At 53.7% G+C, this 23,825-nt stretch overlaps 8 protein-coding genes across 8 annotated transcripts; 6 read left to right on the forward strand and 2 right to left on the reverse strand.

Annotated features, from left to right (window-relative positions):
• Positions 1-462: 462 nt before the first annotated feature.
• Positions 463-1,108, forward strand: CABS01_02235 (ribosomal L5P family protein; the record flags this gene model as incomplete). Its single annotated transcript, XM_060535613.1, has 3 exons — positions 463-607; positions 666-748; positions 815-1,108. The coding sequence occupies 3 exons, from the start codon at positions 463-465 to the stop codon at positions 1,106-1,108; spliced, it is 522 nt and encodes a 173-aa protein (XP_060395918.1).
• A 1,338-nt stretch (positions 1,109-2,446) lies between these two features.
• CABS01_02236 (ATP synthase subunit alpha) lies at positions 2,447-4,723 on the forward strand (the record flags this gene model as incomplete). Its single annotated transcript, XM_060535614.1, has 7 exons — positions 2,447-2,518; positions 2,764-2,921; positions 3,059-3,115; positions 3,176-3,296; positions 3,351-3,819; positions 3,885-4,402; positions 4,460-4,723. 7 exons carry the CDS (start codon positions 2,447-2,449, stop codon positions 4,721-4,723), a joined length of 1,659 nt encoding a protein of 552 aa, XP_060395919.1.
• A 633-nt stretch (positions 4,724-5,356) lies between these two features.
• CABS01_02237 (carbohydrate kinase) lies at positions 5,357-6,640 on the forward strand (the record flags this gene model as incomplete). The annotated part of the gene is made up of 4 exons (XM_060535615.1): positions 5,357-5,459; positions 5,530-5,627; positions 5,728-6,447; positions 6,509-6,640. The coding sequence occupies 4 exons, from the start codon at positions 5,357-5,359 to the stop codon at positions 6,638-6,640; spliced, it is 1,053 nt and encodes a 350-aa protein (XP_060395920.1).
• Positions 6,641-10,902: 4,262 nt separating this feature from the next.
• On the forward strand, positions 10,903-11,716 carry CABS01_02238 (uncharacterized protein; the record flags this gene model as incomplete). Its single annotated transcript, XM_060535616.1, has 3 exons — positions 10,903-10,975; positions 11,288-11,360; positions 11,443-11,716. The coding sequence occupies 3 exons, from the start codon at positions 10,903-10,905 to the stop codon at positions 11,714-11,716; spliced, it is 420 nt and encodes a 139-aa protein (XP_060395921.1).
• A 2,477-nt stretch (positions 11,717-14,193) lies between these two features.
• Positions 14,194-14,463, reverse strand: CABS01_02239 (uncharacterized protein; the record flags this gene model as incomplete). The annotated part of the gene is made up of 1 exon (XM_060535617.1): positions 14,194-14,463. The coding sequence occupies one exon, from the start codon at positions 14,461-14,463 to the stop codon at positions 14,194-14,196; it is 270 nt and encodes an 89-aa protein (XP_060395922.1).
• A 1,167-nt stretch (positions 14,464-15,630) lies between these two features.
• On the reverse strand, positions 15,631-15,819 carry CABS01_02240 (uncharacterized protein; the record flags this gene model as incomplete). The annotated part of the gene is made up of 1 exon (XM_060535618.1): positions 15,631-15,819. One exon carries the CDS (start codon positions 15,817-15,819, stop codon positions 15,631-15,633), a length of 189 nt encoding a protein of 62 aa, XP_060395923.1.
• A 759-nt stretch (positions 15,820-16,578) lies between these two features.
• Positions 16,579-17,241, forward strand: CABS01_02241 (uncharacterized protein; the record flags this gene model as incomplete). The annotated part of the gene is made up of 2 exons (XM_060535619.1): positions 16,579-16,634; positions 16,749-17,241. The coding sequence occupies 2 exons, from the start codon at positions 16,579-16,581 to the stop codon at positions 17,239-17,241; spliced, it is 549 nt and encodes a 182-aa protein (XP_060395924.1).
• Positions 17,242-17,752: 511 nt separating this feature from the next.
• CABS01_02242 (pyruvate carboxylase) lies at positions 17,753-22,005 on the forward strand (the record flags this gene model as incomplete). The annotated part of the gene is made up of 10 exons (XM_060535620.1): positions 17,753-17,882; positions 17,994-18,014; positions 18,076-18,083; positions 18,238-18,275; positions 18,330-18,361; positions 18,423-18,542; positions 18,601-18,662; positions 18,730-20,479; positions 20,538-21,838; positions 21,898-22,005. The coding sequence occupies 10 exons, from the start codon at positions 17,753-17,755 to the stop codon at positions 22,003-22,005; spliced, it is 3,570 nt and encodes a 1,189-aa protein (XP_060395925.1).
• Positions 22,006-23,825: the final 1,820 nt, after the last annotated feature.

Here is a 23,825-nt window from a genome sequence, read left to right on the forward strand (position 1 = left end):
GTGATGTTTGTGTGAGGAGCTACTTTCGTAGCTGCTCTAAGTCTTCAAAAAATTGATGTTATGCTTGTTGCGAAGCCTGAGAGACTTCAGCGCGACTGTTGATGCTTGCGATAGGCAGAGCTTCAGCAGTCAGAGGATATGGAGACAAATTTCGGGAGGCTGAGGGAACCTTGGAAGGCTGAGGCCAAACGACGGGACCCTCCATGCTTGCAATCGGTACGTAGCTTGATGTGGCTGATGGAAGCATCTACTCGGGCCTCTGTGGCTCGTAGTTGTGGCTAAGAACACGGGTGAGCGCACCACTTCCAAGTGGGTCGTCACCCACCTTCCTTGCAAGGGCTCGCAAACCCCCCAAAACACAAAGTCTTTTTCTGCCAATTGGCGCCGAACTTTTTCCCACTTTGACAATCGACAATCGACACCAAACGCCCAGCCAGCCGTACCGCAGTACTAACCGCCAAAATGTCGTCCGAGAAGACCCAGAACCCCATGCGCGAGCTTCACATTCAGAAGCTCGTTCTCAACATCTCCGTCGGCGAGTCTGGTGACAGACTGACCCGTGCCGCCAAGGTGTTGGAGCAGCTGTCCGGTCAAACCCCCGTCTACAGTACGGCATCACCAAAAATTCCCACGACAAGAAACGATGAACTAACAGTACCCGACAGGCAAGGCCCGCTACACCGTCCGTACCTTCGGTATCCGCCGTAACGAAAAGATTGCTGTCCACGTCACCGTCCGTGGCCCCAAGGTACGACAATTTTGGCGGAATTCGAAACTGCGCAGGAAGGATGGTGGACTGACTTGATGATTACAGGCTGAGGAGATTCTCGAGCGTGGCCTCAAGGTCAAGGAGTACGAGCTCCGCAAGCGCAACTTCTCCGAGACCGGCAACTTCGGATTCGGTATCTCTGAGCACATTGATCTCGGCATCAAGTACGACCCCTCCATCGGTATCTACGGCATGGACTTCTACGTCTGCATGACCCGCAAGGGCGAGCGCGTCGGCACCCGCCGCCGCTGCAAGGGCCGCATCGGCTCTGGCCACCGCATCAAGCGTGACGAGACCGTCAAGTGGTTCAAGTCTCGCTTCGATGGCATTGTCCGATAAATGTTTTCATTTCCTGCGACGAACGAAAAAGACACTGGGACGGCTTGGGTTAACGGTTGGCGAAAAATGGGAAACTGGCTTATAAGGCATGTACTTTCCAGCAGTTGTTCATACAACACGCTTGACTTGAGCAAAAATTCAGTCAAGCCGCGGCCTCAGAGACCGACCGGCGTCATGCCGGCTTACAACACAAGTTCCTTCTTACCGTGATGCTGCTCATGATTCTTTTTGGTGACGATGGCCCGCGATATGGAAGCGGCCTAGGCGTTGGTGGTTTAGCTAGTCTATTTTAGTCCAAATAAGCTACAATACTGTACTCACGGCCTATGTCTCCCATCTCGCGTGAAGTGGTAAGCCAATTTTCCTTGCCAAGATTTGACCTCACTTCTTGAGGCTGCACGTGACCAATGTTGCATTGAGAATCGATTTTGGCCTCGAGGCTCAACGGCGGGTAAGACTACGAGGCTGACGGCAGAAATGCGACTCGGATTTCACATTGCTCCGAGGCGGTCAGGCTCGGTGTTCCCGGCCGGATGGAGGCACCAAAGTCCCACAGCTTCAGTACGCCTTCCGTATACGTGCACTGTGTCCTGTGCCTCTGGGCTCTCAATGAGTGCTTGAAGTCGGAGAGGTTGGCATTCCTCAAGAGAGTGGAATTGCACAGTGGAGAGCTTTGCACCAAAAATGCCGGGGAAGGGGGGGGGACAACACTGGGAAGCTACCTGGACTAAGAGAACAGCGCATGCATGCAGATATGAGAATAGGTGAGGTCAAGGGATAATTGAAGCTATCATGATACGTAGGCAATTACCGGGGCGATGGCTGAAAAGTCCCGGTATCGCAATGGATGGCGACAACTATTTTATCGCAAACTCAATGGGTGCGGCGGAAAGCCAGACTGGCACCAATTTTTATGTTTTATTATTTTTTTTTCACTCGGGCCCAGTTCCCCTTCCTTTCGGTTGAGATTAGATCGTCCTTCCCAGCGCGTTAAAGACCTGTCAATGTCAGAGCGTCTTTTCCCCCTGTCTTATGTAAGTCAGGCATTTCACGGGGTTACGGGGCCACGACGGGCACGTATGCGGTGGTCGGAAATTGTTAGGGAGATCTCGGGTTGGACTGAGGCAAAACTCGACGGCCCACCGTGATTGGCCGGCCAGCACAGCTTCGGCTCCACTGCTTCCTCACTCTCTTTTCCCTCCACTGGGCTTCTTCCAAAAAAGACTCGATTTGCACTCCTTCAAAGGCACCTTCATCAACCCCAATCTCCCCTCCACTCAATTGCATCTATTGCAATTGATTCTCCTTCGATCTAGACAGTGTCCAAGATCTTCTAATATGTTCCGCAACGCCCTCCGCCAGTCGACGCGCGCCGTCGGCGCCGTCTCTGCTGCCGGCAGAGTCGCCGCCGTAAGTCCACACCTTCCGTCAACCTCCCCATCCCCGAACCGACGTCAATTCCATCCAAAAACATCAGCAATCGATTCCGCGATATCCAATTAGGTCCCTCCGAGCTTTTTTGACCTCGCGGGAGTCGCGTTGCTGGCGTGGAAGAGCTTTTCATCGAGCTCCCTTGGGGGATGCGTTGCTGTTTTGGGGCGGGAGCCGCCCATAACATTTTCGGCCGTTCGGCTAACCTGTTTTTTCACCCTCAGGCCCGAAATGCCGCACCCGCCGTCTTCAACATGCAGACTCGCACATACGCCGAGGCCAAGGCTTCCCCGACCGAGGTTTCTTCCATCCTCGAGCAGAGAATTCGTGGTGTCCAGGAGGAGGCTGGTCTCGCCGAGACCGGCCGCGTCCTGTCCGTCGGGTACGTTTAAGCGGCATCTCTCGGCATCGCGAGCCACCATCGGAAAAGCTTCAATGCATCATCGGACTGCACAAGGAGCTCGCATGTCAACTCATCGGCACCAAGAAAAGTTTTTGCTAACGGCGAGGGAACAACAGTGATGGTATCGCCCGTGTTCACGGCATGGCCAACGTCCAGGCTGAGGAGCTTGTCGAGTACGTTAAGCGCCCTTTACTTACTTCGGAGATGCATCGCGTCTAACTCTTCACCTATAGGTTCGCCTCCGGCGTCAAGGGCATGTGCATGAACCTCGAGGCCGGCCAGGTCGGTGTTGTGCTTTTCGGTTCTGACCGTTTGGTCAAGGAGGGCGAGACTGTCAAGCGTACCGGAGAGATTGTAGGTTCAACATGCTTACTCGACTACGGCCAATGTTTATTAACAACACTATAGGTCGATGTTCCCGTCGGTCCCGAGCTTCTCGGCCGTGTCATCGACGCTCTCGGTAACCCCATTGACGGCAAGGGTCCCCTTAACGCCAAGGAGAAGCGCCGTGCTCAGCTCAAGGCTCCCGGCATTCTGCCTCGCAAGTCCGTCAACCAGCCGGTCCAGACTGGTCTTAAGTCCATCGACGCCATGGTTCCCATTGGCCGTGGTCAGCGTGAGTTGATCATTGGTGACCGTCAGACCGGAAAGACTGCCGTCGCCCTCGACGCCATCCTTAACCAGAAGCGTTGGAACAACTCCAACGACGAGACCAAGAAGCTTTACTGCGTCTACGTCGCCGTCGGTCAGAAGCGTTCCACCGTCGCCCAGCTCGTCAAGACCCTTGAGGAGAACGATGCCATGAAGTACTCCATCGTCGTCGCTGCCACCGCCTCCGAGGCCGCTCCCCTTCAGTACATCGCTCCCTTCACCGGTGGTAAGTAAACACTCATACAGTTTAGTCACACTTTCAGAAGACAGGAAACTAACATATCTCTCAAGCCTCCGTCGCTGAGTGGTTCCGTGACAACGGCAAGCACTCCCTCATCATCTACGACGATCTGTCCAAGCAGGCCGTTGCCTACCGTCAGATGTCCCTGCTGCTTCGTCGTCCCCCCGGACGTGAGGCCTACCCCGGTGACGTTTTCTACCTCCACTCTCGTCTTCTCGAGCGTGCCGCCAAGATGAACGACAAGCTTGGTGGTGGTTCCATGACTGCCCTTCCCGTCATTGAGACCCAGGGCGGTGATGTGTCTGCCTACATTCCCACCAACGTCATTTCCATTACCGACGGCCAGATCTTCTTGGAGTCCGAGCTCTTCTACAAGGGTATTCGTCCCGCCATTAACGTCGGTCTTTCCGTCTCTCGTGTCGGTTCCGCCGCCCAGCTTAAGGCCATGAAGCAAGTCGCTGGTTCCCTGAAGCTCTTCTTGGCTCAGTACCGTGAGGTCGCTGCCTTCGCCCAGTTCGGTTCCGATTTGGATGCCTCCACCAAGCAGACCCTCAGCAGAGGTGAACGCGTAAGTTGACAATACATCGGTATCCCCTTTCGTGACAAGTACTGACCAATTCTACAGTTGACCGAGCTCCTCAAGCAGAAGCAGTACTCCCCCATGGCCGTCAACGAGATGGTTCCCCTCATCTTCGCTGGTGTCAACGGTCACCTTGACGCGGTCCCCGTCGCCAAGATCCTCCAGTGGGAGGCTGACTTCCTGTCCCACCTCCGCACCAACGAGTCCGACCTGATTGCCACCATCGATAAGGAGGGTGCTCTCAGCAAGGACCTTGAGGCCCGCCTCAAGGACGTCATCACCACCTTCACCAAGAGCTTCCTGGGCTAAATTTTCAAGTCTCACCTGACATAATAAATGGTCCGACTGGGAGCGCTCGGGGTTGATGTAGCTGTCTATACCGAAGTTTTTGTTTGCCTAGAGGCGTGAGGAAATCTCGAGGGTTTTGCGCCGGTCCGAGGGAAGCACCAGGGGACGCGATATTTGGGGAAGGATCTCCAGTCGAACCACTTGTAAAATAGAGCTCAAGACTCAATTAACGCCCTCGATTCCTTTTGTCCTTTCATGAACCTGTTCCCAGTAATTTGTTCCGCCGTGATATGTTGTAGTCTGGAAATTCGAACAGCAAAGTAGACGAGGCTCGGCTGCGAATCGTGAAATTTCAGTCGCTTTACTGTACTAACGGCAAGCTACCGCGTCGTTGAAGTAGTCAGCTGCCGCTCACAAATCATCTTGCCGGACTCCCAATAGCATCCCGGAACGCGCGAGGAGGACGGCGGGCCCTTGAGAGCGCGCCGGATTTTGAGGACGGCCTCGGCCGCCTAGCGGGTCAACTCACAAATAGTACGGGATGTCGGCAGGTGACATCATCTGGCTGTCAGAGCTCCCAACGTCAACTTAACTTATTGCCCCTCGCACAACTACTCAAGTTCAACCGTACTCTGTGAATAATACAACCTCATAATGTCATCTGACTCTAGTACTCCGGAAATGTCTGCGGCAACGAAAGATGTTCTCAGCCGGGTGCAGCGGATGATTCCGCCCATGTTGGAGAAGTTCCATAAAGGTGATTGCATGGTTCAAAGTCCCGATGTGATGGTTGAAGCTCTTCTCTCTTACTTACACTTTACGACCAGGACAATTGGGCCGCGTCGCTGTTCTCGGTGGCAGTGTCGATTACACGGGCGCGCCGTACTTTTCAGCCATGGCGAGTGCCAGGCTAGGATGCGATATGGTAAGTCCAGTCTTGTCCGGCCCCGGTCCCTCACATCCCGGCTTCATCGGGGCAACGCGGGATGCCTCATGATGTACTGAGCTGAGAACCGGAACCACAGTCCCACGTAATCTGCACCCCCGGCGCGGCCTCAGTGATCAAAACATACTCGCCAAACCTGATGGTCCACCCCCTCATGCGCCAAACCCCATCAGACGCGGCGGAAGCCGCAGCAACGCACTCGGAGAAGATATCGGGTCCCATCATCGACATGCTCGCCCGCCTACACGTTCTCGTCATCGGGCCCGGGCTCGGCCGCGACCCGCTGATGCAGGAGACCGTCGCGCGCGTCATCCGCGCCGCCCGCGAGCGCTCGATCCCGCTGGTCCTCGACGCCGACGCGCTGCTCGTCGTGCAGAAGGATCCCGGGCTGGTAAAGGGCTACGAGCTGGCCGTGTTGACGCCCAACGTTGTCGAGTTCTCGCGGCTTTGTAAGGCGCTCGAGGTCGATGAGGGGAGGGTGAAAGAGCAGGCGGGTGGTGGTGGGGAGGAGAAGGAGACGGCCAAGGTCGAGGCGCTGGCGAGGGCGTTGGAGGGGGTGACTATTGTGCAGAAGGGGGCCAAGGACTTTATTTCGAATGGGAGGGATACGTTGGTTGTTGATCTGCAGGGCGGGTTGAAGAGGAGTGGTGGGCAGGGTGATACGCTTACGGGGTCGATAGCGACGTTTTTGGGGTGGAGGCATGCGTATCTTGAGGGGTTGTGGGATAGGGGTGGTGATGCGATCAAGGAGGATGAGTTGGTTAGGCTTGCTGCTTTTGGAGGAAGCGCTATCACGAGGGTAAGTTGGGTGTTCGTTGCTGAGATGATGGATGAATTAGTGGCTGACTGATTGCTTATAGGAATGCTCCAGGCGTGCTTTCCTGAAGAAGGGCCGCAGCTTGCAGGCGAGCGACTTGACTGACGAGGTCCACGGTGCCTTCATGACGCTGTTTGGTGAGGTGGATGGCAATGCTGGCGCTACCAAGCTGTGATGGAAGAGGATGTCTACGGAATCGTGTAGTCGTAGTACAGTAGACGAAGATAATGCCATGCGGTGAACAACATTGATCGTCAGCTTCTTTCCTTGAATAGCTGCTCCCAATATCGTCAAAAGGATGCTCGACCCCGGGCAGGTAATTTCCGGGTCAATTAGAAGCTGCCTAGTCAGTTGCATTCGTGGGATGGGAGACATCAAAATGGGCAAGAGGGTAGAAAAAGCAAAAGCTCGGGTGCGCAGTCCGTAAATCGAACTGCGCCCCTACGAAATCCTCCATCCGTTGACTTCTCGAGATAAATGACGACCTGGACCTGAATATAAGCCAAGCTGCCTGCCTGGGTTTGACGCGAGGGGTGCTGGGGAGGGAAGGAGCGAAGACGGGATGAGGCCGTCGACGTGTGTGGGCCTTCTCGAAATCTGGCAGCCACTGCCGATGGCGAGCCGAGGCTGCGAGAACGCTGCGAGAACGATTTCCTTGGTGTATTAGGTATCCTTAGAACACTAGAGACAAGATGAATGCTCTTCTGCTAACAATAGAAACAAAGGTCTACATAGCTTCTGAGCTGTAACTTCAGACAAAGTCACTAAGTTCTTTCTACATGTCTTTCCTCCTTATTCTACTCATCTTTCCCCTTAGGTATTCTTCGGTATTAAGACTTTAAATAACAAAAGCAGTGACATATAATAAACCTCATAGTCGTTAGTCTCGAAGTCTTATCAAGGCAAGATAGCATAAACCCAAGACCCCTATCCCAAGGACCTACTCAAGAAAGACTATCACGCTCACAAGCTAACGTTCAGCCTCTCCTCTCAATTATTGAGTATTACTACGTGATGCCGCGAACAGCGCTCAAAGGCATAATTCACTGCCGGATTCATTCACGGCATACCAGACCTATGTATGAATAAAACCCTTTCCTACCGGCCATATCTGAGGAATCCAACGAAATGGTTCGTCTTGATCGCATTCCTGCGACCGTCATAGCAAGAGCATGATGCTTCGACAGCATCCTCTTAGAAAAAGAATTCTAGTACTACTCCTCAGCCAGGTTTGCTTTATATTCGTAGAACAAATAACTGCGGACGCAAACGGAACAATTTTAAGTGTTGACATGGTGGTTCCATTCTGCTAAAGAGAAAGTGACACATTGATGGAAAGTCGTGGAGAACATTCTTCCCAATCGCCTTTCCTAGTATAACCATGTGCTGACAACTTCGACTTCACACGGGGCTGGAGTATATTTGTGAAAACGTATTTATTGGCAATGACCTTTATACTAAGTACCTCAAGGTCTGAAATCGTTGAGCGAATGTTCAGACTCTACTTACTAATCATTCGCGTCATACAAAAAGGCTTGCCACGGTCCCCAAGGCTGGGGTTGACGTACACTCACTTGCTGGGGATTGGTAGGATGGCCTGGCCAAAGCCATAGCTTGTTGGCAGAGTAATGCAATGCTCGCTCAGGTGACCTTATTTCCCACTTTATTTCCCACCTTATTTAAGCCAGCTTCACCTCCTTCTTAATCCTTCATCCTTAACTGCAAGTCATTCTTATCGACGTATTCGCCTGATAATGAGACGAAGCAGATGGAACCTAGAGCCTCTCGATCTTTGACTTCCAGCTTCCAACCTCAACCTCAAGCACACATCTGTGAGAGATACTGCGCATGATGCCTTGCTATCAGACACTAAACACCAATTCATCATGCCCCATAAGCTTGATTCCGCCACAGGTTAGCGCTAAAGAGGCCCTTGAGGTTGTAGTGTTCTGGAAAACCACCGCTGAAGCGCAGAGATTCTCTTTATAGACCTGACGTGGAAGATAACAAGTAAAGTGAGGTTTCTCTGCCTTTTTTTTAAAGTTGATAATGGAAGGAGAAGGTTCAGGTTCATCTGACAATCTTTGATAAACCGGGCCTTGAAAGTGACAGGCCAACAGATAACGGTCCATTGATCATGCTCTGTGATATATTAGATATTAGAGAGCAGTATGAATGTCCCATCCCGAAATCACCATCTGAACGTTTGGCCCCCATGGAGAATTATCTTTAGGTCCACCGAGATCATAACGCATAGGCAGATGAACCCTCGTGGGGAAACCTAGTTGAATAAGGTACTTCACAATATGCCTGATACCTTGATAACACAAGCAAGCTAGCCCTGGTCAACGAGCATTTACTACCATGTGCTCAACCCAGCTGGACCTCACAAACCCGGCAGAGAAACACATCACTTAGAAACTTACCTTTACTCTCAATTTGAATGGTCTATCAAGATGGACACCTTTCCATTGCCCAACCTTACTCGGAACAAAATCCGGGAACCCGCCGGTACACTCCCGAGCTACATCTACCAAACTTACACCTCCCCGGCTGCGAACCCGATGATGTCCCATCCCCTAACAACGGCAGCAGATACAAAGAAACAAAGAGCGACCAAAGCAAAAACAGAAAAGCAGCCAACCCCGAAACCCCAGATCTACCCCGAGCCATCTCATCCGGACCCCCCTTCTTCACCATGCGTCAGCCCGCAAACGAACAATCCCGGACTCCACACGAAGTATCCCCGAGAAATACCATCCCGCTTCTTCCCCGCGTTTTCCTTTACCCCGGCACGCCCCGGGTTCCTCCACCTCCATCCGCGGTTTTGTGAGTCTAGACTGAATGTAAGCTATTGTTTAAAATAACGTGCACATGTGCATCTCGTAAACGAACTACAGCCTGAAACCGAAGCGGTGCAGAACCGATACATGTTGGCAGAAAGGAGGACGGGGGGTCGCACGCGGCATCCGCACCAATCCGTCAGCCTTACCCGCTCCCCTCAATCTACAATACAAACATGGGGAAGACTCCCATACAACTGATTCCATAGGCGCCAGGCTCCAGTGACTAGACGAGAGACGGATATCGCGTCAAATTGGGGGGCTCTAATTTCATGATCCATGGCCTACCTACCCTTCACGCTCACGAACGACAGATCTACCATTTCCCTCAGCATAGGTAGGTACCTTATCCAAATCTTTAACATTACTGAATCGTATCAGGCAAACACTTCCCCATTATCTGTTAGGTATGCGGTGCAGTTAAATGGATTACAAAAATTAGGCTGATAATGGCATCCCCCCACCCCCACCCTCCCCAAACACCGAACCACCATTTCCCCCCGCATAAGGAGGGTCCTTTTTCAAATCTTTTACAATACTTAAATGTTTCAGGGAAAAACCTCCCCCATTTTCTTTTGGGAAGCGGGGCCGTTAAAATGAATAAAAAAAATAAGGTGGTAAATGCCTCCCCCCCCCCCCCCCCCCCTTAGTCCGCGGCTCCATCCGCTCCAATGCGAGATGTTCGGCTCAGTCCGCAGAGATCCGTCCAAACATCGATCCACCACTCCGGCAGTCCTGGTCTAGATTCCTTGGCTGTCTTTGAACTACCTATCTCTTCCGGATAAGATTGTTCGAGCTACTCTGATAGCAGGAGCAAAAGAACAACAACAAAGGAAGTGGGTGGGGGGTGGACGAGTTGTATTCTCTTTCTTGTTTTCAAATCAATTTGATGAATCACTTAATTCTTCTTCACGTCAACCACCTTAAGGTCAAAAATCGGCATTGGAAACAGCACCCCTTGAGGCTCTATCATCTCTCGTATACGCAAGATGGACACCTCGAGAAATGCCCAGCAGTGTTGTACCCCAGAATCATCAAGGTCTTTCTGTCCTTAGTTGACCATGCATAATGGCTTTCACCAACCTCATCCTCATCCTTCCGAGGTTCGCACTTCACCTTCAAATATGAGGTAAGCAACCTTAGTCATCACAGCTCATCTCCCTCCTCCAAACGGACCTGGAAAATTCTATCCAATCATGACCCTTTCTTTTCTACCATTTCCGTTTGATGCCCACCTTTTATTCCCGGGAGCAAGGAAGCCACAGCACCTCCAGCACTGTAATAGCCAGTAAAGAGGCGCCCGTTGTGAGTCCCCGTCCCGTCCGATTAAGGTGCGCGGGAGTGTGCCAGACAGTGTGCCAGCGTAGAGTGCACGTCCAGTCCGCGCCCGCGAAATTTCGGAGCGCCGCAGCAGCAGCAGCAGTGTCTGTCTGCAGAGGGAGGAATGAGCTTTGGTCATCGCCTCTGCCTCTCAACAATTTCGCGATCCAAACCTGGAAAACTGTCCGCCGCCGCCTCTTCCACTCTCCGACCAACCTTTGCCAATTGCCCCTTCACGATAATCCCTTTCCAAACCACAAACACCATATTCAAAATGGCTGCTATTGTCAAGGCGATCAACGCGAAGATCAGGTCCAACCCTGTGTCGGACTATGTCTGCTCTACCCGTACGTTTTTGCCCGCGCTCGAATTTTTTTTCTTTCTCTCGCAGCTCCGTTGTCCGGAGTTAGCGGGGATTATCCCACACAGCAAATGGGAAAAGGGAGCTTGCTTGAAGCTATCACCAGCTATCGCATGGCATCCTCGAGTCCCGGACAATCATTGATGAAGCTCGTTTGAACGAATCCGTCGCGATTGGCGTGCCGGACCGCCCCCCTCCAGACCCCCGGCGCTTACGGACCACGATACTCCGGTGCCGGCCGCTCGCGATAGCTTCAAGATGGACTCTGGACGGCAAGCTAACCCGTTATGCACCACAGACTTCTGGGGCCCCGTCTCTAACTTTGGTATCCCTCTGGCCGCTGTCATGGACACCCAAAAGTCACCCGACCTGTACGTCGAATCCTTCCTCGTCTCCCCGCTATCCGCTTCCTCGGACAAGATAAGATGCTGATACACCATCTCCTTTTTGTAGGATTTCCGGCCAGATGACGGGTGCTCTCTGCATCTACTCTGCCACCTTCATGCGCTACTCCCTCGCCGTCTCGCCCAAGAACTACCTCCTCTTCATGTGCCACTTCATCAACGAGGGCGCCCAGCTTACCCAGGGATACCGTTACATGCAGTACAACTACTGGGGAGGAAAGGAGGCTTCCGCAACCAAGGACGCGTTCGAGACTGTTCAGAAGAAGGCTGATGCCATCGAGGCCAAGGTCGAGACCAAGGTCAAGGAGGCTGTCGGCAAATAAGTGTGAACCCTCACTCGAGGGAGAGGGAGAAGCTTGGAAAGGGGGCGATACGAGGCGGAAGACACTTGCTGGCTGGGTGTGGAAAGGCCCTCGCCAACATAATAACGACGCAGAGGGGGATGTTCGAGTTTGATGTGAAAAGAGCGCCGAGGGCTTGTCATGAGCCCACGGCTGTGGTAAGGTCTTGACGGGAAGGAATCCCCGTCGACAGCACGGCAAAGCATAGCGTGGCATAACGTGGCATTGCCCAGCCGCGGCGGACGGTAGCTGGCGGTTCTGTACCATCACCTTGCATTGTTGTTTTGCTTTTCGGAAACGGACCCTGATTCCCCGGGGAAACACTCGGGGACGAGCCTCTTCATTGCGGCCCGCAAAGTCGTAGAATAGAACAGCGAACTGTTTCTGGAACCCGGCAAGTGTGGCAGCTCTGAATCGTGAAAAGTCAAAGTGATGTGCTTGGCAGCAAAGGGTTAAGGACCGCAAGCCAAGCAAGCAGCCTGGACTAAGGTACTACAACATGGACCTGAATAAGGTGGGTAGCAGTAATGGTGAGCCGCAGGCGAATGAAAATGGGCACGGAGGCTGTCGTCGTCTTGACGGTGCTTTGACTGTGGGCCAGCGGTTCTCGGGGCTCTGACCCGAACTCTCAAAGTCCTTACAACCAAAGAAAAAAAAAAAGTTCCTATCGTCTTCTTCTTCCGCGCATCAAGGATCCAAATCAACCGCTCTTCTGGGCCTCAGTTGACGGCCCTGGCGGACGGAGCGGAGCGGAGCCCTCCTATTTCGGGCGAATCGCGCATAGTTTCAAGGGCCAGGGCCGGGGCCGGAGACAGTACAGGGTGAGCTAAATTCGATGAGTCAAAAAATAGGGTGTCGTCTCATCTCCTCTGGACCAAAAAGCCGCGAGAGTCGAGGATACTGTATACGGCACCACCATGGCATGGTGGCATGGTGACATGGTGGCCCTCTCCGAAACTGCGAGAGCACCGACATGATGACCCCCACTCCCCTCCCTCGCTGCTGGCACTTGGAGTCTTGGACAGGCCGCAGATCTCGCCGGACGGCCGGCCGAGTGCAGATCCATCTTCGCTTTTGGGACCGCGCATGTGCTGGAGTCCGGCGTGATTAATCGTGGGGTGCAGGGCGGGTACGCAGACGGCGTATGCCTCAAATAACCTGTGATATCCGGACGTGGAAGAGTCACACAGAGGCCGATCACGCAAGCTGGCAGACCCTTTCCTCCTAAAGAAGGAAAGGGGGGGCCAGCCAGGTGAAATAAATGTCGCAGCATGTCATGAAGCCATCGCTAATTGCTATTACCATCGACATCTACGCGCCGATTTGGTGGCGGACTGAAGATACGCCGTGAGTAGACGTGCGCAGTTTCTTTGACCAAGAAGCTCGAATGCCCAAATGCCGGACCAGCCGAGGTCGGAGTATCCAGATCTGGGTTGAATGTCATCCTCATCTCATGGTGGGCTTATTTCCAAAATTTCATGTCAAATTTTCTCGCTCCTTCGCGCTTTGCGGCCTTGCCAACGCCGCTTTGGTGCTTGCGCGATCTGGGGGGGGGGGGGGGCAGAAAGAGGAAACGGAAAGAAAAAAAATAGCCTTGTTGCAGATGGGGGGCCAAGAGTCTTGGATCGTAGGTTACCCAGTAGTCCGGGCTTAGCTGCGTAGGATAATCTGGCCGAGTCGCCCTTGAACTTGCAGCGCAAGTGAGATCCAGCATGGCACCTTGGCGGTGTGATGAGTCGAGAATCAGATGGCTGATGCGAAGACTTGCATCTATACTGATTTGACGTTTCCAACCCTCCGTCGTCGTTGTCGTTTTCAAAGACGTTGTAAAGTCGATCCGAACGTGGTCTAGGAATCTAGGACAGCCCAGATAACTCATGTAACCAATGATGCGAGATTGGAGTTGGTAGTGGGAGAGATCTGACTAGTGGACCGGGAATAACGCTCAAGTAATTTATGGGAATGCGTGGTTTTGTCAAGATTGAGAAGAACCTGGTGGGTCTGGGGGGTGGTGCGCTTCCATAACCCCCGTGTGGCCTCGTACGTATTGCTGGCCTGTTGCACATGTGGTGATGTCCATCCCCCTAATTGAAGAACAAAAAGTGTGGGCGGAGGTTGGTTGGCGGCTAGGTGGGATAGCCAGGCCGGGCCAAGGTCGGCGTGGCCTGCCTTGTCGTCGTTCCTGGGCACGCAGCCGTGACCCGTCAAGCCGCCGCCATGTCCCTCGGGGCAAGAAACCGAGGTCGACGATATCTTCGGTCTCCTTTGCTCTCTCGTTGCCGTAGGCTGTAAGCGGTACCTAGCACACGCCTCGGGAACAATGATAAAGGGGCACGAGTATAGCATGACGCGCCGGACGGATGAACCCTGTGAAAGTCACCCCGCATTGTGCAATGGATTGGACCGCGGGGCAGAAAGGGCGAAAAAGGTCAGGGACGAGTTGACGAGCAGGTGAAAGATTATCCATCAAAGGCTGATATCGCGTCGAGTTGTCCCGAAGCAAAAAGGGAGTAGCCGGTAGTTGTGGTGATTTGGTGGCAGTGGTGCTGGTTCCAAGACGCGGACGCCCGAAGGACACGGCGCAAAGCCGTGTTATCCTCGGCTTCGGCAGTCAAGAGGCCCGGAAGACCCATGAGGTTATTCTCGTGAAGCCGTGAAGTGCTCGTGGCATCGCGAAGTTTGCCGAATGTTTTGCTTTTCTTTCGGGAGTTGACGAGTTGATGTGACATGGTAGACGGCAACTTGGGGTAAGGTAACTTACAAGGTACCTGAGGGTGGAAGGGAAGCCGAGAGCACTGAGGAAGGAAAGAGTGAGGTGCAGTGCTGTCGGCCTGCCTGCCGCTAGTTGCTCATGGTAATTGCGGTATTGCCTTGTGACAGGCGCCACCACCCGTACCTACCTTCAAAAAAAGATAAAAAAGGCAGGCGCGAAGTACAAGGTACATTTTACTACCTGGGGTGCTTTCCATACTGATGTTCATTGAATTGGCAAGTCCAGTTGTTAACTTGCATTTGTTTGCACAGGATGCTGTCGGTGCCAATCCGTCTTGCTTCCTGAGAACTCGTAACGAGCATAGGCACTTATTGCTTGTATCGGTTGACAGTGCTTGTCTGCTGTTTCCCATGTTGCCCATAGACAGACAGCAGGCACTTGTCATGCCGGCAATGTCACTAACCCCGTCCTGAAGTAGTCACCTCGAGAAACCGTTAGTCAACCGGAGTAGAGCTGTTTGTATCGGCAGGCTCTGGTTGGTCAATTCCCTCTGGTCTAGCGGTGTTTTGCGACCCCGCCAATCTTTCTTTACTTTTAGAATATTTATTTATTTTCTGTTACTGCTAGCTGCATTCTTCAGATCCAGGCCTTGTGTTTGAGGGTCCTGGTAGACGCCTCTCGTGAGGTTCTTCTGGTTTGCCATGTTCACTATGAGGCTGTTCCATATTCTAAAGATAACAGTGTTTCTTTGGGGGTCGTTTCTGTTGAAGGTAGATCTCTTGGCTATCCTCACCAATCGTCTCAGGAGCTGCGGTCAAGGCGCCGGCGGGCTGGAGACGACCTAATAAACGGAGACGGAGGCTGGAGCCGGTGGAAACAGATCTCGGTCAGGGATGGGCGGGGATTGGGGGTCTTGCTGCTATTCTCAGGGCAGGCGTCCTTCTTCTCAGACTCTCACGGCGTTTCTCTCGCGGGGGCATTGCAGAGCCAAGAGGTATCAGCATCTCAGGTTGGTCTCCCATGGACGTTTCCTACGCAGTATGGATACTGGATACGGGTACCTGTCGCACCTTGATCCTTGGCAGGTTGTCGGGCCTTTCCATCATCTTTCCTCTTCAAGATGGAGTCATCAAGTTGAAGACATTTGGAAATGGAACTTGAGTGACATTGCTCTGCATCCGTCTCAACCTAATGCCAAGGACGGCAGCAAGGCGAGGCGGTGGACTGCAGACATCCCAAGTGCGAGGATCAGCCATGCCATGCCGCCGTTGTCGTCAGTCAGGTGGGGGACATGGGAGATGAACATCGAGAAGCCGAATGCCGGGGAGACATTCCATTGCATGTTATGGCATGTCATTCTCGGTCCAGTCATCGTCTTGGTGGTTGATTGGCATATCGCGTACCTAATAGCGTTCGGGGGTGACTTTCTTGGGTCTCTTCTTTCCCCCTCTGGACTCTCTGGAGGCTCCTTCTCTTTTTTTCTCGTCCTTCTTGCCGCGACAAAGCGGCTGTTTGAGTAGTGCAGCTTACATCGCAGAGTGGCCTAAGCTCCTGTCCTAGACAGGGCAGCTACCACAATCAAGGAGTGTCAGTGGACGAGGGGGGCAGGAAGGGAAGGGGGGAAAACTACGAATACCTGCCTAGGTATCTAGGTATGGATGTACCTTGTACCTCGGTACCTTGGTACATGTTCCGCGGTCTCACCCCTCCCCCTCTTCTTCCCCTCCATCCATCCATCCATCCATCCCACCACCATCCTATGCTCCGTCTGAGCCAAATCTTCACCGTCCCAGCGGCGTCTGCAACGCGTCCCTCTTGCATCTCTGGCTGTGAATTGCATCCATGGAAGTACACCGGTACAGACGACCCTCAAGAAATACTTTACTTTGGCGCTAGCAGCTGGAGACAAGGTTCCCTCCTTCATGACACCGAGGGGTGGACAAGTCCCTCGCTCTCCGTCTCTCTTCTTGTCATGTCACTCAATCCCAGCTCCAGCCGCCAGCCTTCAGTCTCCAGTTACAGCATCGTCGTCGCGGGTTCCCTGCCGTTGAGCAAGTCACTCCGGCCATCTGCAACACCAAGATTGGCTTGGTCTGAACTGTGACTGAGGGTGGACGGTGGACATGGGCGGATGGATCTGGCCTGGCCTGGTCTGGTCTATCTCTGTCTGCCATTATTCGGTCTAAGCTGGGGTGTACCTACTAATCACAGATCATGGCCCGTTACGCACTCTGGACGAAAGAATGTTTGCCAGGGGCTGTCTACCATGAGATTGTGACTACTGCTACATCTCAGTCTTATACGAAGTATCTACTTACAGCCGAAGCACAACAGAGTTGTGAAGACGGGGGGAACCAGCCCTTCCATTGATACATGTATCGAGCGAGCCCTGACACAGCTGCTCACAAGCTCCCAGCTTTCAGATTACAATAAATCCCCTCGTCCCTCAAGCTTCCAGTTCATCCCGTCCTCTCTCACTTCCTCTTCTCGTCCTCCGTGCTTCCACCTCTTTTGCTGGCTCTCTACCATACTTGCTGTAGTTGCTGTCAGCTGCTTTGCTTCGTTGTTTGTGCTCCTCCATAAGATACCACTCAACAACCATCCGTACCTACTCGCATCCACCACCGTCATACCCCCCCACCACCGACACCCACTTTCTGTCCCTCTCGGTCGGACGGGTGTAAATAGAGTAGAGCTGTGCTCGCCTGTCATCGAAGCTCCTCCCTGCTCTCTCCCTCCCCGGCAGAGAAGACAAGCAGCAGCTCCCCTCCCAGAGCTACCCCTCGGCTCTTAATCTTCACCTCTCGTGTCGAATCGATACCCCCTCGGCTCAACTTCCGCAGCCCACACACCACCGCAAACCACAAACCAGCAGTCACAGCAGCACAAGCAACAACAACAGTTGCGCGCCTCAAACTTCGGTCTTCGGCTCATCAGTCACCCCTGGCCTTGTACCCGCGCCGCCGCATCCTGCTGCGCCTGATCTGCACCTGAGGAGAGAAAAAAAAGCCAGGCGGCAGAAGTCCAAACCCAGCGGCACGTCCGAACCGGCCCTGGACCCAGACCTAGACCGGCTTAAAGCTTGGGAGACCTGGGAGATAACCCCACCAACCCAAACCAAAGTTACCCAGACCAAACCACCCCGCCAACCGACACCCCGACGCAATTGTCTCGCAACTGAGACCTCAACAGCTTCCCCTGCTCCTTGGTCCATTCAAATACGGGCCGTCGTAGCTTCTGAATCCGTTCGGTCTTCCTCTTCTTCCTTCCTGTCCTCCCTTCACACACACACACAACCGCCCAATATGGCTCAAACACAGGTCACCTTCAACGATGTCTTCGAGGACGGCGACGTTGAGGAGGTCCAGAAGGACCCCCAGACCATCCACCACATCCGCGCCAACTCGAGCATCATGCACCTGAAGAAGATCTTGGGTGAGTCGCAGCTTTCTCGAGAGGCCATTGGATTCTCTCCCCCTGGCTTCTCGCGCTATTGGATCTGGATCCAAGAACTATGCTGACCCTTTGTCTTTTACCCCTCTACAGTGGCCAACCGTGGTGAAATTCGTAAGTGCTTCCATCCAGCCGAGTTCCTGACTCACGCAAGCTAACCACCACCACCTTCTAGCCATTCGTGTATGTTGATTCTTGTTCCAGCTCAGGTAATGCTTCAGAAACAGTGATGCTTACGTTGGAATGTGTCTAGATCTTCAGAACAGTATGTTACCCAACTTCTTCCAACTAACACGGCCGTCCTGGCGCTAGAAGACCCAGCGCTGACTCTCTACAGGCCCACGAGCTTTCGCTGCACACCATCGCAGTCTTCAGGTACAGCACACCACCTGGGCAACCCCCAAGGTCTACATACTAACTCCCTGACAGTTATGAGGACCGTCTCTCCATGCACAGACAGAGTAGGCCCCCATCTAGCCTTTGAACATTCCCCAAAGCACCCTTCTAACCCGCGTTCCACAGAGGCCGATGAGGCATACGTCATTGGCAAGCGCGGCCAGTACACCCCGGTCGGTGCTTATCTCGCTGGAGACGAGATTATCAAGATTGCCGTCGAGCACGGCGCGCAAATGATCCATCCTGGTAAGAAAACGCATCTTGTCTAGATGCTGTGGTCAAGACACTAACACACCGCCAAAAGGTTATGGTTTCCTCTCAGAAAACGCCGAGTTCGCTCGCAACGTCGAGAAGGCCGGTCTGATCGTGAGACATCCCGCTAAAAACTCCCCCTAAAATCTGATAACACTACTGACTCGATGTGCCTTCTTAGTTCGTTGGTCCCTCCGCCGATGTCATTGACTCGCTCGGTGACAAGGTCTCTGCCCGAACCCTCGCTATCGCTGCCGGTGTCCCCGTCGTTCCCGGTACCGAAGGCGCCGTCGCCACCTTTGAGGAGGTCAAGAGCTTCACCGATCAATATGGTTTCCCCATCATCATCAAGGCTGCCTACGGCGGTGGTGGCCGTGGTATGCGTGTCGTCCGCGACCAGGAGACCCTGAAGGAGAACTTTGAGAGAGCCACCTCCGAGGCCAAGTCCGCCTTCGGCAACGGCACAGTCTTCGTCGAGCGATTCTTGGACAAGCCCAAGCACATTGAGGTTCAGCTTCTCGGTGACAACCACGGCAACATTGTCCACCTGTACGAGCGTGACTGCTCCGTCCAGCGTCGTCACCAGAAGGTCGTCGAGATCGCCCCCGCCAAGGACCTTCCCTCTGACGTCCGCGATGCCATTCTCAACGACGCCGTCAAGCTGGCCAAGTCGGTCAACTACCGCAACGCCGGTACCGCCGAGTTCTTGGTCGACCAGCAGAACAGATACTACTTTATCGAGATCAACCCCCGTATCCAGGTCGAGCACACCATCACGGAAGAGATCACGGGTATCGATATCGTGGCCGCTCAGATCCAGATCGCTGCCGGTGCCACCCTGCAGCAGCTTGGTCTGACCCAGGACCGCATCTCCACCAGAGGTTTCGCCATTCAGTGCAGAATCACTACTGAAGACCCCGCCAAGGGCTTCCAGCCTGACACCGGAAAGATTGAGGTCTACCGCTCCGCTGGTGGCAACGGTGTCCGTCTCGACGGTGGTAACGGTTTCGCCGGTGCTGTCATTACCCCTTACTACGATTCCATGTTGGTCAAGTGCACCTGCCACGGTTCCACCTACGAGATTGCTAGGAGAAAGGTCCTCCGTGCCCTTGTCGAATTCCGTATTCGCGGCGTCAAGACCAACATTCCTTTCCTCGCTTCCCTCCTTACTCACCCCACCTTCATTGATGGCAACTGCTGGACCACCTTCATCGACGACACTCCTCAGCTGTTCGACCTCATTGGCAGCCAGAACCGTGCTCAGAAGCTTCTCGCCTACCTCGGTGACGTCGCCGTCAACGGTAGCAGCATCAAGGGCCAGATTGGCGAGCCCAAGTTCAAGGGCGACATCATCCTTCCCGAGCTCCTCAATGAGGATGGCTCCAAGGTTGACGTCTCCACGACCTGCACGAAGGGCTGGAGACAGATCATCACTGAGCAGGGTCCCAAGGCCTTCGCCAAGGCTGTCCGCGAGTACAAGGGAACGCTGCTCATGGACACCACATGGCGTGATGCCCATCAGTCTCTGCTGGCCACCCGTGTCCGTACCGTTGATTTGCTCAACATTGCTAAGGAGACTAGCCACGGCCTGAGCAACCTGTACTCTCTGGAGTGCTGGGGAGGTGCCACCTTCGACGTTGCCTACCGCTTCCTCTACGAAGACCCCTGGGACCGTCTTCGCCGCATGCGAAAGGCAGTTCCCAACATTCCCTTCCAGATGCTTCTCCGTGGAGCCAACGGTGTTGCGTACTCATCGCTCCCTGATAACGCCATCGACCACTTTGTCGAGCATGCTAAGAAGAACGGTGTCGATATCTTCCGTGTCTTTGATGCTTTGAACGACATCGACCAGCTCGAGGTCGGTATCAAGGCCGTCCACAAGGCCGGTGGTGTCGTTGAAGGAACAGTTTGCATTTCCGGCGACTGCAAGTGTTCCCTTTCTTTAACTGTCATTATGAGTTATGTTTCTTTTGCTAATAAACGTTACAGTGTTGAACCCCAAGAAGAAGTACAACCTGGAGTACTACCTCGATCTCGTCGACAAGCTCGTCGCTCTCGACATCCACGTTCTTGGTCTCAAGGATATGGCTGGTGTCTTGAAGCCGTACGCTGCCACCAAGCTGGTCGGTGCCATCCGTGCCAAGTACCCCGATCTCCCCATCCACGTCCACACCCACGACTCCGCCGGTACTGGTGTTGCGTCCATGGTTGCCTGCGCCAAGGCTGGTGCTGACGCTGTCGACGCTGCCACTGACAGCTTGTCCGGCATGACCTCTCAGCCGAGTATCAACGCCATCATTGCCTCTCTCGAGGGCAGTGAGCACGACACCGGCTTGAACCCTGCCCACGTTCGTGCTTTGGACTTCTACTGGTCCCAGCTGCGTCTCCTCTACTCTCCTTTCGAGGCCCACCTCAGTGGTCCCGATCCCGAGGTGTACGAGCACGAGATTCCCGGTGGCCAGCTCACCAACATGATGTTCCAGGCTTCCCAGCTTGGTCTTGGTACCCAGTGGGCCGAGACCAAGAAGGCCTACGAGCATGCCAACGACCTTCTTGGCGACATCGTCAAGGTCACTCCTACCTCCAAGGTTGTCGGTGACCTTGCCCAATTCATGGTCTCCAACAAGCTGTCCGCTGAGGACGTCAAGGCTCGCGCCAGTGAGCTCGACTTCCCCGGCTCTGTCCTCGAATTCCTCGAGGGTCTCATGGGTCAGCCGTACGGCGGATTCCCCGAGCCTCTGCGTTCCGACGCCCTCCGCGGCCGCAGAAAGCTGGACAAGCGCCCCGGTCTGTTCCTCGAGCCTGTCGACTTCGCTAAGATCAAGCGCGATCTGCACAAGAAGTTCGGCGGTCCCGTCACGGAGTGCGACATCGCCGCGTACGTCATGTACCCCAAGGTCTTTGAGGACTACAAGAAGTTCATCCAGAAGTACGGCGATCTCTCCGTCCTGCCGACAAAGTACTTCCTGTCTCGTCCCGAGATTGGCGAGGAGTTCCACGTCGAGCTCGAGAAGGGCAAGGTCCTTATCCTCAAGCTCTTGGCCATTGGTCCTCTCAGCGAGAACACTGGCCAGCGCGAGGTGTTCTACGAGATGAACGGTGAGGTCAGACAGGTTACTGTCGACGACAACAAGGCTTCCGTCGAGAATGTCAGCCGTCCCAAGGCCGATGCCTCCGACTCTAGCCAAGTCGGCGCCCCCATGGCCGGTGTGCTCGTTGAGCTCCGTGTCAAGGAGGGCTCTGATGTCAAGAAGGGCGACCCCATTGCTGTTCTCAGCGCCATGAAGATGGTAAGTTTTGCTTCGTATTCAGCTACCATCTTAATTTGTTTACTAACATTCAATCCTAGGAAATGGTTATCTCCGCCCCGCACAACGGCAAGGTGTCGACCCTCCAGGTCAAGGAGGGCGACTCAGTCGACGGCTCCGACTTGGTGTGCAGAATTGTCAAGGCTTAAACGGGATAAGGGGACCCTGGCTGGGTTACGGCAGAGCGGCAACTTTCCTTTGAATTCTTTATTTATGATCCCAAATATTTAGCGAGAAAACCAAAGAGGCATGGAATTCGACATGAGAAAAATCTCTGGGGCGTGATGAACGGTTATATTGGTAGTTTGAATTGAAGTACATTTTAGAACCAGTATTGTCTCTGTGCTCAGTGTCATCTCTGTGCCTGGTGCTTTCGTCGTATGTGGCAACATCGCGGCCCCTCGTCTCCCTGACACTATCCCAAACGGAATACTACATGGATGCGTACCCTTCTTCTTGTTGATGAGCGTCCTAGCTAGCACCGTACTATCAAAGACTCTTCAATAGATTATTTAGCATCCAGCTCATGGTGGAAGCCATTGCCTGAAGTCTCCTATCTTGGGGGATATTAGTTATAAGGACGACCGAACGAAAGACACGGCCCCCTTTCTCTATAGCATAGATACAAATAGCAAAGTCCGGTGACTTTGAGAGTTCGACGAGAGTAAGCCAACAATCTCAATTACCATCCATTCGTCAATTCTTCATACTTAGCAAGGTTGTCTAAAGCAAGCGGGAGCCGCGTCGTAAGTTATTCTAGTAGTTATGAACGTTTGCTCGACGTAGTTCCTTCTGTTCCTCGGTTTCCTCGCATTGCTCGTCGTACAAAATGTTCTCCGAGTCGGCAAGAGCCAGACCATTGAGATCTATACGAGGAGTAGACCGAGAGTGTCGTCTAGTGTTGATGATGAGTGCAATTTTAGTAGTGGAAACAAGGTCGATCGGATAGACGGTCTTCTCATAATGTTTCAAGTCCTTGTCTCGTTTCTGTCACTGTTATCGTCTATGAGTGAGCCGGATATTGGCCACCTCTCTCGTCGACGATGGAAGTCCTTGGTGAGCCATCTTACCAACGTATCTTCTTGTTTCTTTACAGGAGGGGGGCACCTGGGTTATCTCTCGAAATCAACTCAAGCAGATAAAAAGGTATAATATGCCTTCCTCCCTACCTCCTTCATCCTAGTCAATTCCTAAGATCGTCATGATAGGGGCGGAATGAAGCCGGCTTGAGACCATTTTTCGAGTCAGGCAACTTTATGTCATTTCTCGTCGACCTTTTTCTAGCATCAGGGATAAACACAAAGCGTCGTCTCTATCTTATAATCAGGGCAGCGAATCCCATCACCCCAAGATCAGGCGTTAAGGGTTCTCCCATCCCAGCCCACCGCGTCTGCGTGTGCCCACCAGAATACAACGCAGACAATAATAAGGATCTAAGACTGGGAGCAAGGGTGAATAACTTATCTCAAGCTGGCTAGACACATGAACCACTCACAACATTCACCGATCCATATCAACCGACGCCACATTCTCGCCGTGAGGGCAGTCACTCTCCTCCGCCAAGTCCTCCGCCAGAGACGGCACCCGCAACAGAAGTGCAAGCCACGCTTCCAAGAGCAAAGGAAAGGCAAGCGAAAATTGCCCGGGATGGGAAAATCTCTCTCAGCTGCTTCGCGTTGATCCGAGATCTCTACATTGCATGCCCCCCCCCCCCCCCCCCCCCCCCCCCCCCCCCCCCCCCCCCCCCCCCCCCCCCCCCCCGCCCCCACCCCCCCCCCCCCCCCCCCCCCGACCCGCTGCCCACCCCCCCCACACACCCGCCTCCCGCTTGTCCCAGATCCTCTCACTTCCCGCCCCCCCCCCCCCCCCCCACCCTCTCCGCAGAGCGACTTCCTCCTCTTCTCCTGTAGACTTTAGACGCCTCGAACTGAAGAGAAAAGGAAAAAGACGCCCAGATCGCCTATACTCC

The sequence above is a fragment of the Colletotrichum abscissum genome, assembly GCF_030869225.1.
Source record: "Colletotrichum abscissum strain IMI 504890 chromosome Unknown Scaffold_4.1, whole genome shotgun sequence".
NCBI lineage: Eukaryota > Fungi > Ascomycota > Sordariomycetes > Glomerellales > Glomerellaceae > Colletotrichum > Colletotrichum abscissum.